Source organism: Anastrepha ludens, chromosome 2, assembly GCF_028408465.1.
Source record: "Anastrepha ludens isolate Willacy chromosome 2, idAnaLude1.1, whole genome shotgun sequence".
Taxonomy (NCBI): domain Eukaryota; kingdom Metazoa; phylum Arthropoda; class Insecta; order Diptera; family Tephritidae; genus Anastrepha; species Anastrepha ludens.
Window position 1 is genome coordinate 139,509,925 of NC_071498.1, and position 14,711 is coordinate 139,524,635.

The following is a 14,711-nucleotide window of genomic DNA, read 5'->3' on the forward strand; positions in this document are numbered from 1 at the left end:
GGCTTGAGGAATGATTATTTTGTTTTGTTTTTTAGAAACTATTGTAAAAAGGTAGGTAACTTTGTAAAAGCGCGAGAACCGTGTTTTACGTCTGATTCGAACCCACGACCTCTGGGATGGCACGCTAGTGCACTTATACTAGACTACCGAGGCCGCCTAACAATGATACCCACAGTTAAAGATTTGGAGGTCTAAACAAAAATTTGTTAATATTCAAAAGCAACAGTTTTATTGATTATTATTTATTGATTCACTTATCGCAAAGCACTAGCTTAAATTCGCTTAAACCTACGAATGTATGTGCATACATTTATGCAATACATACAAATACAGGTATCCTTTGTATAACGCGGTCTTATAAAACGCGGTTTCGATATAACGCGATTTGGAAAAATTAGGTTTCAGTACAACGCGAGGGGAAAATACATAATTATAAAATCTGGTAACACTAATTTGCGTACCACATATTTATAATATGTAATGAATTTTTAATGTAAACCGGGAATTACCCTTTTTTGCCTTAGATAGATAGAATAGATATTAATCTAGCACCTTATTACGAAATTGAAAAGGAACTTAAAAAAACCACCCACCAAAAACTGATAACAGATTTTGCAATTATAAAACCAGTAGAAGAACCACTAGGTCCCACAATTAGTTTCTTATCCAATAGCGAAAACTATGTTGAAGAAATATCTTCTGATGAAGCTATTGCTCCCCCAAAACGCCCACGTGCAAAGATCTTTGAAGACAGTGAAACAGATTAATTATATTACCATATGAAGTTTGAAGAATAACAATAAAGTTTTTAATAAACCTTTAATTTGTTTTAGTTTGTTTTTAAATTTTTTGTTTTGTGTTTTTAATTGTATAAGAAAGTCTGAACTTTAGTATTGAGTTGAAATATATGTGCATCTGTTATTTTGTATGTATTTTATTAAAAAAAAACCTATTGGAACATAACCCCCAAATTTATATGAAAACTATGTTTTAGATAACGCGGAATTACATAACGCGCAATTCTTCTGGAACGTAACTATCGCGTTATACGAGGGATACCTGTAATTTCAAATAAGGTTTACCTGCGTAGATAAACGCATTTTCCTTTACAAAACAGGGTCGTATAAATCGTACAAAATATCGCTTTAGATGCCACAAATGCATCGCTCATCACTCCTATAAAATCATTTCTCAAATTTACAATAAATTTTATTATCTTTCAGGATCGTTTACACGCCTCCAAGTGCCCATTTTCTAAATTTATAAAAACAAACGAAACCATCTTTTATTGGCTACTGCCAAATGTTAGTGCTGTTCTCTCTTCGAATTCTGATTACAACTGTGGAGATCCATGCATTTGAATGTATGTCTGTACAAATATCGTCATCAAAACAGCAATAAGGCAACAACAACACATCGCAGCAAGCGTAATTACAATAATTGCATTCATGTGTGTATTTGAGTGTCTTTTTGGGTTTTTTTTGTTTTCCTTTTTTTTGTTTTGTAATTACATTTACGACGATGATGATGACGACGACGTTGACGATGACGACGATGTTGTTGTATCCGATGAATCTGTGGAAGTGCTCTCCGATGAGCTATGTGATCGCTTGTGACGTTTCAATTTACGCTCCGCGATCACTTCATAACTGGGCAATGTAGAATTGCTGGAATCCGATGAACTGCTCGGTGTTGTCGACGAACTGGAGCTGCTGGTCTCCTCCAAGACGGGTTCAATTTTTTTCGATTTTCTGCCGATGGCAAAAAGAGCAAAAAACAAAAAAACACATTTTCAATTGACGTACATGAGCTCAGCGGCGAACCTTTCTATCAACCAACTTTTTCTTGTCCTTCTTATCCGATTTTTTACCGCCGCCGCCGCTGGTAGCGCCACGTTTTGCCTTCCTCACTTCAACTATGTCACTTTCAATGGACGAGTTGCTGCGTTCACGTTTCTTGGCCTTTTTGCCGCCCTTCTTATCCTTGTGGCGATTGCTGCGCTCATCAACAATTTTCGTAGAATAAAGATTTTGTGAACTGGCAGTAGAGTAGCCGGTGTCCTTGCGCTTGTGATTTTTGGATCTATAAATGGAGATGGGAAGAAAGAGAAATAAAAATATCTTCAAGAGTTTCTGAAATTTAATTTGGAAATTAAAAGAATATCTCAACACGCGCTCACTTATCCTTTTTGTTCTTTTTGCGCGTAACGAACTCATCCTCCGCATAGTCACGCGCTCTGAAAGAAATGGTTTATAAGACCATTTAGTTTGTTAGCAAATAAGTTGTTGCAATAAATTTGAGCGTACTTTTGTATCTTCCGCTTGACGTCGGTGCCACGTTCTGTTGATATCATATAAATGCTATTCGCATCCGGATCTTGGGCGCGGCGACGCGATTTGTAATGCTGCGATTTATTGCCACCAGACTTTTGCTCGCGCCGATTCTTCCAGAATTCGGCATTTACTACATAGAGACGATACAACTGCAAAACAATTACTAAAGTATTTTTACCTGTAAGTAAAAAAATATATATTTTTTTAATCATTTACATATACATCAGCAGTAAAGCAGCGAGCTTTTAAAACTAAGGGAAAAATCTAGATCAACGTTTAACCTCAGCTACTCGACATGAACAAGAAGGCAATAAAATGTTCACCGAAAAATAGCGAACAAACCACTCTTTAGTTTCTTTCTTATCAAGGCAGTGATCTTTCACAAGAATATTCCTAACCAATTTTTAATATACTCAGCTGTTTTTTGAATACGAGTACTTACATGTAAAAAACGCGCTCATATAATTTAGAATTTTATACTGGAAAATAATCAGCATCCGTAGCGTTAGGAATGGCGCATCCTGCAATATCACATTGAGCACAATAGCCCAGACATCGATGCCACAACAGCAGCCGTCACAGCAGTCAGTGGCTCTAAATAAAAGTAAAACCTATTAAGTCCAATACCGATGTGCATAAATGGAATGCTTATGGAAACTAATATACCCGTCATTATGATGTAGGCCACTACCGCGCGGCCGACGTGCTCTCGTCGCTGATAGTACAATTGTGAATTGCATTAAGCTCCAGGACCAAATTCCCAGAGTTAGAAAAACCAGTAGCGGTATTTTTATAATGTTGACATCTTTGTAGGACTCGAAAAACTCCATGATATCAGCAGCAGTGCCTAAGGAAAGAGTAAGTGATCATTTTTTAGTCAAGATATTACACACATACATATGCACATAGGGATGTAAGTAATGGAGAGTAGATTCAGAACAGAAACAGAAACCAGATCGAGCCGAAAATGGGATTATTCCAAATATTACAAACCTTGCGCTACCTATTGGACTGATTGGTAAATATTTTGTATTACGAGGTGTGTTCAAAAAGTATCACGAATTTTGTGTTTTTTCAAAAATTATTTATTTATTCATTAATATCTATTTTGTCCTCTTCAAAGTAATCCCCATGAGTTATGAGTATTATGCACTTGTGCCAACGTTTTTTCAGTCTTCGAAGCACTTTAAAAGTCATTTTTTTTATATTGTTCAGCTCATCCTTCGACGCCGTCTTTATCTCGTCAATCGTAGCGTAGCGTCGTCCTTTCATGGGCCTCTTCAGTTTCAGGAACAAGAAAATGTCACAGAGGGCCAGATCTGGGGAATACGGTGGCTGTGGCAGCGTTAGTGTGTTGTTTTTGGTCAAAAAGTCGCGCACAAGCAACGATGTGTGAGCAGAGGCGTTATCGTGATGCAAGAGCCAATTTTTGTTCTTCCACAAATCCGGACGTTTCTGGCGGATTGCTTCGTTCGAATTGCGCATAGCTTGCAGGTAATATTCCTATTGACTGTTTTACCCTGTAGCAGGAACTCATGATGCCCAACGCGCCTGCAAACGAAGAAAACGGTAAGCAAAACTTTTACATTCGACCGAACTTGGCGCGCTTTTTTCGGTCTTGGTTCATGCGGCAGCTCCATTGAGATGCTTGAGCTTTGGTTTCCACGTCATAACCATCAACCCACGATTCGTCACCAATTATAAAACTCTGGAAAAATTTGGGTCGTCGCAGACAGAGTCCAACATCTCATTAGCAATGCTCATGCGATGCTGCTTTTGGTCGAAATTGAGCAGTTTTGGTATGAATTTTGCGGCGACCCGTCTTGGATGGTTAATTTAGAATATGAAGAATTTTGTAGAACTAACCAAGAAGAAGTATTCAATCGGCCGCAACTCGAAAAATCAAAGTTTCTATAACTTTTTCAAGGGTCTTAACATTTTGGCGTATATATATTACATTAACACATTTATAAGTTCTCGGAGCCAATCACAAACTTAAGTGAAATTTAATTAATATTTGAAACAAAAATTTCAATTAATGTTAACGAAAATTCTTTTTAAACATTTTTCTTGAACTAATCTACTTTCGAACCAGCGCGAAATTTTGCTCTCCATGACACAAATCACTAATTTTCTAAATCTGTCACTAAGATTTATATTTTAATCAACTTTTAAGAGAAAATGTTTTAAGGGGTTAGGGATAGTCAGAGGCCCGAAAATATTATGATTTTCAAAAATTTTGTTTTTTTGCTAGCCAATTGCTTTATTTTACAAAAATAAATCATATTCATATTTTCAAAATCATATTTCAACATGACTTTAGCAAAATTTCAAAAAAAAATTAATAATTGAAAAGTTATTCTGTTTGTGTGGAGCCCGTTTCTCCAGAAGTCCCTTGCGGTGATCATCTCAAGTACTTGGAGACTCATCTCATCATGGCTGATTGAAGTTTTTTTTTTTAAAATTAGCAATATGGCGGTCTCAGGAACTTTTTTTTACAGATTTTCGAGAAAACACCCGACAATTAAGTGTTTAAAGAAATTCGAAAGTTTTGGAAAAAAAGTCCTTCTTCAGGCATAAGTTTTTTATGCTTTTCAAAAGCAGTATACATTTTATTGAATTCTACAAAGCGGTTTTTAAGTTACAGTGAGCACCAGTTCAAAAAACATTGTTTTGCGAAAAACGCATTTAAAGTTTTGCTACTTGTTCTCGAACGCTCCGGAGCGCCCGAGCCCCCTTTGTTAATTGTTGAATAACTCGAAAAGTATTTGTCGGATTCACTTCAAGTTTTCACACAATATTTTTAAGATATTATACTTTAAGTAAATGCGAATAAAAATCAATTTTTTTTTAACTGACTACCCCTAAACTCTTAGTTTCTTATAAATGATGAATATTCCGAAAATGGAAAAATGCATTATTAAGGAAGCTGTAAATTCGATCTTGATTTTATTAGGTGCACAACTAAGTTCCCGCTGTTTGTCAATAGATGCCGCCAGCAGTGTGTGCTAGTCGATTCTAAGATAACCTAAACGCTTACCTAAACGCTAACTAAGCTTAGACATATGGTAAACAAACTGGTTCGACACATTAGTGATTTTGTTTTGGTATGTTATACTTTTGGTTTTGTGAAAATGTCTGATTTTGTGCTGAATAATCGTCATTTGCGGGAAGTGTTGATTTTCCGCTTTCATTCGAAAGAAACGGCGGCTGAAGCGAACCGAGCACTACAAAAAGTTTATGGAGATGCTGCTTTAAGTGAAACAACGTGCCGAGATTGGTTCCGTCGCTTCAAAGACGGTGATTTTAATGTTGACGACCGCCCGCGTGAAGGAAGGCCAAAAACCTTCGAAGACGTTGATTTGGAGGGTCCGTGTCAAACGCAAGAAGAGCTTACTTCAGTACTAAGAGTTACTCGCCAATCCATTTCCAAGCGATTGCATGCTTTGGGAATGATTTTAAAACAGGGAACTTGGGTTCCTTATGAGTTAAAACCAAAGAATGTTGAATGTCGTTTTTTCGTCTGTGCTGCTCTAGCGGCAAAAAAGGAAGGGTTTTCTTCATTGCATCGTGACGGGTGATAAAAAATGGATTCATTACAGCAATCCAAAGAAAAGAAAGTCATGGGGACTGCCCAGTCATGCTTCTACGTCGTCGCCTCGGCGGAATATTCACGCTGTCTATGTATTTGGTGGGACCAAGATGGTGTTATTTATTATGTACTGTTAAAACCAAGCGTAACCATCACTGAGGATCGGTATCGACTTCAATTGATGAGATTGAGCCTAGCACTGCGCGAGAAGCGGCCGCAATACGCGGAGAGGCATGAAAAAGTGATTCTACAGCATGACAACGCTCGGCCTCACGTTGCCAAACCCGTTAAAACCTATTTGGAAACACTGAAATGGGAAATCCTACCCCACCCGCCATATTCTGCAGATATTTGCGCCGTCCAATTATCACCTGCTCCGTTCGATGGCACCTGGTCTAGCTGACCAGCAGTTCCATTCACATGAAGATATCAAACAATGGCTTGATCCGTGGGTAGCCTCAAAAGATGAACAGTTTTACCGTGACGGTATACGAGATGCACCAGAAAGATGGGAAAAAGTAGTAGCCAGCGATGGGCAATACTTTTGAGGATTCACTTGTAACCATTTTTTCAGAATAAAGTTGTATTTTGATCAAAAAAACAGCGAGAACTTAGTTGCGCTCTTAATAGTAAAACTTAAAACGTCATTATCGAGATATGCGCATTTATCCAGAAACATGTCCCGCTTATTTCGCTTATTTCCCTAAGTTTATTTACATGATATTTGCTTTTTTTGAGTTCGTCATTTGTATCAACTATGAGTGAGTTTGCTCACTTATAACCGAGATATTACGTTTTTCCCCTTTTTAAAAACTACCGTTATTTGGGAGGTGAACGTAGTTTTTAACCGATTTGGCACATTTTCTATATCAAACTAAAGAGTAAAATGTGTACCAAGTTTCACTGAAGCTGATTAATTTTCGCTCGAGTTATCGTGTACTTGAACGGACTGACAGACTCGGCTAAGTCTCTTCTTCTTATCATTCTGATATTCAAGTATATAAGCATATGTATTTGTCTATATCTATCCCGATTCCTCTAAACTGTTACATACAACCGTTACGTGAACAAAATTTTAATACCTTTTTGTCAAGTGCCTGCCGGTTTATTGTTAATAATTTTGGAAGTGAGCGAATATCGTGCGCTTCAGACTTCTTGTTCATTTACTTATGCAATGCGAATATCCCTTAAACACTCACCTATGTAAACCAATAGCAATTGGCTCAACTGGTCACGCGTCAAATCGCCTTTCGGCAACATCCAACGTCCAACGATTAAAATCAACATTAAAAATTGCTCGATCAGTGTAATCCATGTGTCCGGATCGATATTAAATGCAGGTAAATCTAAGTTCTCAGCAACCTCTTTTAAAATATTTTCGTTGCTATTATTGTTGTTGCTGTTGTTGATGTTGAGTTTGCGCGCCACTTGATCTAATTCCAACAACCAAATGGCCGGAACGATACTACTCAGATACAAAAATACCGAAGGGCAAAACCTACAAAATGAGGAGAAACAAATGAATTTAAATGAAATTAGTGTAAAATAGTTCAAATGAAATTGAAAAAACAAGGTAGTAACAACAAGGACAGCAATAACAGTAATGCAGCAGAAAGCTGACTAAGCACACTTGTTGCACACATAAAACGGATAATAACAGAAAAGGGTGAGTAAGAAAGGGAAAAGAGAGGTGAGTCAAATGTTTGATGAGGTTACTCATACGCCAAGCTGATTAATAGATATTGGAACTTTGGATGTATATGTGTATGCATGTATGTATGCATTCATGTATGTATGTGTGTATGTATGCATGTATTTATAAATGTTCACAGATATGTAGGCTAAATGGCGCATCTGGAGTTGGTTATTTCTTTAGCAGTTTGAATCATTTAGCGCTCACTTTTGCTGTGCGAGGGATTAGAAGCGTGAAATTATTCGGATTCATAGCAATTGGTGAAACTTGAGCTGTTTTTAAAAAGTATTCGGTAGTCGTCTATAAAAAGCACTTGCAACAGTTACATTATTGTTCTATTATATTTCCTCCAAATAATCCCACAATTTCATATGACGGTTTTTGGAATCGCCCTCAGTTCCTTGTATAGACTCATCTTCATCGCCTCCATCGCGCGGCGCAAGAACCGGCTAATAAGAATGCTTTGCTTGACCTGAACGAAAAATATGGAAAAGTTCGGGTATTTTTTTGATAGTGAACATATGACTTTTCCTTTCACAACTAATTTTTGTTTTAGTTCAGCAAGCACGTAAAACCGCCTTGAATTAGTTAAAACTGATTGAAAAGAAGATTTTATTCACAAAAAATCTATATCAGCTGTGTTTATTGGCTTGAAGAGAACAACTTGCAACTGTTGACCTAAAAATTTTGCTGTTTAAATTATCTGAAATCCATATAAAGACTATTGGGGTTAAAAGCTTTGAATGACAATTGGCTCTTCAGTTTCTGTAGAAGTAATAGTTGGTATTGCGCTACCTGAAGGTTATGTGTTGAGGCTCCAATTTTGTTAAACATTTATACAAATGATACTTAAATTTTTTACAAATAAACTTTTTGCTGGCGGTGCTTTTATACGAGACTTGCCTTCTATAGTTTGCGCCCAATAATGAAAATACAATAAAATACAATAATATATTAATAAAAATGGTTTTTTCAAAATATTAGCCTTGGAAGTCAATACACTTCTGTATTCGCCTAAACGATTTTTTAAAGTACTTTTGTCGCTCAGAAGTGGAAACCTCCAGCTGTTTAAAGGCTTCAACAGCTTCTTCAGGCGTTGAAAAACCTTTACCTCGCATTTAATTTTTGATGTTTGGGAACTAAAAGAAATCATTAGGAGCCAAATAAAGGTTGTAAGAGGGAAGACCTATTGATTCGATCTTCCGAGTGCTCAAAAACTGTCTTATATGAGCCGATATGTGAGCTCGCATTGTCTTGGTGAAAAATGATTCGTCTTTAGCAGTTGTCTTTAATTCAAAAAATAGTTATGTAATATACAACTCAGCTGAGTGATTGACTGGGTTTAAGTTTCTCTAGTGGTGCAGTTGCGACTTGACCATATTTTCCGAAAAAACGAGCGACCATTTGCTTTGAGGTGTTTCTTCCGCTTTGTTGGGTTAAGCTCGTCTTGGAATACCCATACTGCCGATTGCTATTGTGTCCGGCCCATTTGCATAGACCCAAGATTCGTCGCCTGTTACGAGGCCATAGATGTGCTTTGAATCACCGCGGGAGAATTTCTTAAACATTTTTTTACACCAATCGACATGAGTCCTGTTTTGGACAATCCTCAAATTATGCGGTATCCAACGATAACAAATATTCTTGACGACCAAATCTTAATACAATGGTGAATGTATGCTGATCCGAGTAATGCCTCAGGATGGCTCTATCATGCGATATAGCAAATTACGGTCTTGCGTTATCACTTAACGGTCAGCATCGATTGTTTCCGGCACAACAACCGTTTTTGACGGCCTTCACGAAGCTTATTCAGCAAATATCGACAGCACGTTGGAACTCGTTATACCAGCATTTCACAGTGGCAAGTGTGGTGCTTCAATGCCAAAAGTTGAAATAAGTTGATCCCTCCTACCTCGATAATCTACATCACAAATCGTAATAAATCATCGCTCAAAAATGTTCACGAGTTTATACCATCTGTGGGCGAGATAAGTCTTTCAACTCTCTGAAAACAGAATAAGTAAGGAAAAAACAAATAAAAGAGAAACAAACGAACAAAAGAAAAAAAGAACAAAAAAAATACCAAATAAAAGAAAAAAGAAAAAAAAAACACCAAATGTTTCGATAAAAATATCGAATTGCAGCTCGTCACACGTAGTGTCACAAAGGCGCAAAATATAAAAGACAACCCTCATAGAAATTCTGATTAGAAAGTTTGAAATTTTGATGAGAAACACTGTGTGACAAAAAAAAAAAATTAAATAAACTTTTATGGAGACCTAGCACAACTTGTGGGTATAGAAAAACTAAAAAAAATGGTATAGGAGAAATTTCCAATACACCCCCAAAATCTCATTTTATGGCCATAAAACCGTTTTTCAGTAGGTTGATGTGAAGAATCACTCCTAACTTCGCCAATTTCCATCCGATTTCAAATTTGTTTTTTTTTTGTTCGAAAGAACAAAAACAAGCCTTTTTGACAGTGTGTTGACAATTTTTCTGAAATGACAACTGACGAGACTGTAGGCGGAAGTATTTGGAATTTTTTTATTTTTTCTCTACTTTTTCAACTTTGACATAATTTTTACGATATCATCCGATATTGAGAATTTTTTTTAGTACACTACTGTTATAGTAAATTTAATTTTGCGTCGAATGAGCTATATTTGACTGTAATTGAATTAAAATTAATAGAGTTGTGTAAGTTGTAAGATTTAATTTTTTTTTTACTAATTTGGTATGTAGGTATAACTTACGCTAAATGGGAATAAGGACGTGTTTTGATGCGTTATTATAGATACGTAATATTTATTGGAGTGTTTATGTATACATAAGAGTACACTGTACTGCATACAACAGAACTGGTTCGAACTTACGAAAATATCTGACATATTATAGCACATTTTTTTTTCAATAGAAATATGAAAAAGCTCACACTGTACATTGATTAACAAAAGAAGTTTGTTATTATAATTTAACCTTATTAAAACGTCAAAGTTTTATTGTTTGTATCATTGAAATTCAAGAGATATAAATTAAAACGTTGCCAGAAAAGTCGAATTTCTCAATATTCTCCGATGATGTGGCATCATCAGCCTTACCATAAACCAGATGATTGTTATTTTTGTAAAACGGACGTAAACGGTCATCATTATAAAACTCATAAAGTATGCTGATGTTGCAACTGTTAAGAACCCGGTAGTCTTGGACGATATGATTGACTCAACTGCAGGTCATGAACTGAAGGAAGTTCAACTCGTTGCTGATGATGATCAAACTGATAACAATAAACCTGATGATGAAGAGTACTTTCCGTCTGGTTCTAAGTCTTCAGAACGACACATTGTATCAAATTCAGATTTTCAGGATCTTTCTCGGGATTTACTTCTATCGGGAAGACAATCTGAAACGCTCGCTTCTCGATTTAAACAATGGAATTTAGTTGATGACGACTTAAGATGAATGATGATGATCGAATTTCTTACAGAGAAGTATTCAAAACTGATGAAGAGAATGACAAGTGTACCGTACCATACTAAACTCCAAAGGGCCGTTTCCAATGCATTTTTAAGTTTGGAACCAGTTCCGTTGTCTACTGCACCGTACCGCACCGTACCATACCGTACAGTGCTGCCCTGCACAATATTCCAATAAATATTATGTGTTTATAATGACACTTGTTATCATTTTCATGCTTCGAAACGCATACCAAATCTCGTAGTAAAAAAAAAGAATAAATCTTAAAACCCACACAACTCTATGAATTTTAATTCAATTACAGTCAAATATAGCTCATTCGACGCAAAATTAAATTTACTATAACAGTAGTGTACTAAAAAAAATTCTCAATATCGGACGATATCGTAAGAATTATGTCAAAGTTGAAAAAATAGAGAAAAAATAAAAAAATTCCAAATACTTCCGCCTACAGTCTCGTCAGTTGTCATTTCAGAAAAATTGTCAACACACTGTCAAAAAGGCTTGTTTTTGTTCTTTCGAACAAAAAAAACAGATTTGAAATCGGATGGAAATTGGCGAAGTTAGGAGTGATTCTTCACATCAACCTACTGAAAAACGGTTTTATGGCCATAAAATGAGATTTTGGGGGTGTATTGGAAATTTCTCCTATACCATTTTTTTTAGTTTTTCTATACCCACAAGTTGTGCTAGGTCACCATAAAAGTTTATTTAATTTTTTTTTTTTTTGTCACACAGTGAAATTGTTGAATTTTTTTATGTTGCACAAAAGTTGAAGTCTGAACAAACAAAGTTTGGATTTACATGGTTTTTGTAGCAGAATGAGCTACATTTTCATAAAAAAAATATTACATTAAATAAGAAACAAATAGTTCTTCGGTTAGTTTAACCTAGCACAGACCTTTTGTGCCCTCTGACCATTGTAGACTGACCTCTATTAAGATTTAAAGTATACGCCAGATAGGATATCAAAGTGTTTATCAAATCTAAGCAAATCCTAGAAGATCCATTTTGAATATATCTTCCAGTCCCTCAAACTGTGGGGTGGTCCCAGGCATTTCGAGCATTTTTTTTTTTTTTTTTTTTGATAATACTGGGCAAAGACACATAAGGTATTCTAAAGTTTCCTATATACCCTCTCTGCAATCCCTATCTTGTCAGCATTTTATATTTCAAATGGTAGGTTACCAAAACTTTCAGCTATCTCATCCCCTATTTCGTTTCCTATAGTGCCTTTGGGACCCGCTGCCCAATAAATGTGCAGCCTTCTATTTGCGGCTAGCCTTTCTATGGCCTCCCTGCTCCGTTAAACATTTTTGGACTTTGTAAAATATGACTTTCCCAACAACAAAAACTTCTGCTTTTAAAATCCTACTCTGGGCCGTAAGCTTAATTGGCTGCCTAACCGCTAGTTTTGAGCAGTAAATACACGGTGCCAATCCGTCCAACATTTTAGAGCCGTCTGTGTAAATATGAAAAGTCCTACGGCCAGGCTTCATGCCTTTTTTACCATCCCACCTCTTCAATTGCAGTATGAAACCTTCTCTCCCAATTGAAGCGCGGAATCATGTAGTCTGTGCAACCTGTACTCCTCTTTTCTATTGAGTTATGTCCGAAGGTTGTATAAGTAAATTCTGCGGTGGCCACTAATTTCCCCACAGATTTCGCCGCAAGATTTTCCGCCATAAGGTCAATAGGTGGTGTGCTAAGTAGCATTTCTAGCACCACCGTAGAGGTGGTTTTCATTGCTCCTGTTATGCACAGAGCAGCGAGTCGCTGAATCCTTTCCAATGGCATTAAATATGTCAATTTTCTTGTTGCAGTCCACCATGCCAAGGTCAAATACAGCAATATACTAGTATGTAACTATTGCCGTGTTGCCCCAATGCATCAGTGAGGGCGATAGACCCCGAGCAACGTCCAGCATTCTTTCACATGCGTTACTTTCCTCACAATTTTACTTCCGCAGCAATTTAAAACTATGGAATTTAGAAGCATATCTTAGAGCTTATAAGGATTTTAAAAACAATTTTAGTGTATGTATTGAGAATTATCGGCATAACATAACGAGGCCAGATTACAACAAGCCCAGAAGTGACGAGCTGTTAAGAAATCCAAGAACAGACATCTTTAGAATTACGTCCACAATAACCGGCCACAGCTCGTAGCTTTTGACGAATCCTTAACTCATTTAAACAGGGATGTGGTAAAGGTGGCAGCATATGCCGATGCCTTGGTCCTAATGGTTTCAGGACGCTTCCCTTACTGATGGCTGAAATTTTGGAAAATACAAACCTCCACCTTTTAAGCTTCCAAGACTTAACAGGCAGTGTCTTATACTCTCGTCAGAAGTCAAGTATCTTGGTATAATACTTGACCCCTGGCTCCACTGAAAGCGACACATAGAAAATCGAGCTAAGAAGGCCAGTACAGCCTTCTACGCCGGGGGGTATCAAACCACTTGTCGTACTCTGGATGCACAACTTAGTGGCTCTCCCAATTTTGACATATGGTTGCCCAGTTTGGTGGGTAGCTCTTCAGAAGGGCTACACAACCACTAAATTGGAGAGAGTACAGAGACCTGCATGTGTGGGCATCGCTGGGGCATGTAGAACATGTCGCACTGCTGCCCTCAACGTCATTTTGCACTTACTTCCCGTGGATCTTCAGGTTAAATCCATGCTGCTATTAGGCTCAAGAAGATTGGCCTCTGGAGGTAACTTCCTATAGGACATCGTAGCATCTTGAAGCTGATCTTTCCTTTCTTCTATGTACTGCGTACAGATCTGTCCATCCGCGAACTGGGTTTCGAGGGTTATGCTAGGGCTATCTTTCCGAGCAGGCAAGATTGGAAAGAGGGAATAGTCGGCACGGATATAGGCACCTCTGTTTTCACTGACGAATCCATGATGGAGTCTGGGGATTTTCTCTAAGTCATCCAATATTTCAGTCTTCTTTAAACTGCCGAAAACGAACAGAGTTTTTCAAGCAAAGCATGCAATATGCTTAGAGAACGTTGTTGGGAGGGAGAGATGAATATTTTTTCCGATAGTCAAGCTGCGATCGAGGCACTGTCTTCTGGCTTACTTCTGTGAGTAGGAACTCAAACAAATCGAACGTGCATGAAACATTTCGCTTATCTGGGTTCCTGGCAGAAATATAGAGGTAAATGAAATTGCCGATCAGCTTGCCAGGAGGGGGTCGACTCAACCGGTTTCGGTTGACCCCTTCTCAGACATCGTGTCCCCTGGACCGTTGTTAAAGGCAAACTGCACAATTTTTTTCTCAAAGAAGGAGGTCTGTCTCATCGTGTGCTATTTCAAAAACACTATGGCCTCAATGCGATAGAAACAGGGCGCTTAAGGTGATGGGAATTCCTCGCCCTTCAATTCCCAAACTCATTGCGGTGATCAATGGTCACTGGGTGATCGGAACTCATGCGGGGAAGCCTCGACTTTCGTACAACCCCTATTGCAGAAGCTGTGGCGATCCTGCAGAGAAAGAGGCTGTTGACCATGGCGAAATAAAAACTACTAAATTGTTTGGGGTAAACCTTTTTATATTTTTTAAACTTAGCCTCCTTTTAGGTGTAAACACTTCGTTCAATACTGTG

The 14,711-nt window shown here is 37.5% G+C and overlaps 1 protein-coding gene across 1 annotated transcript in view; it reads right to left on the reverse strand.

Annotated features, from left to right (window-relative positions):
• Nucleotides 1–273: 273 nt before the first annotated feature.
• The window catches only part of LOC128855110 (uncharacterized), a 29,253-nt gene continuing 14,815 nt past the window's right edge, over nucleotides 274–14,711 (reverse strand). Inside the window, exons 3-9 of the mRNA XM_054089746.1 lie at nucleotides 7,125–7,423; nucleotides 3,000–3,180; nucleotides 2,776–2,927; nucleotides 2,307–2,511; nucleotides 2,180–2,236; nucleotides 1,840–2,082; nucleotides 274–1,751 (exon numbers count right to left, since the gene is read on the reverse strand). Of these exons, the coding sequence (XP_053945721.1) occupies nucleotides 1,514–1,751; nucleotides 1,840–2,082; nucleotides 2,180–2,236; nucleotides 2,307–2,511; nucleotides 2,776–2,927; nucleotides 3,000–3,180; nucleotides 7,125–7,423 (1,375 nt within the window). The 3' untranslated portion in view covers nucleotides 274–1,513. The remainder of the gene's footprint in view (nucleotides 1,752–1,839; nucleotides 2,083–2,179; nucleotides 2,237–2,306; nucleotides 2,512–2,775; nucleotides 2,928–2,999; nucleotides 3,181–7,124; nucleotides 7,424–14,711) is intronic.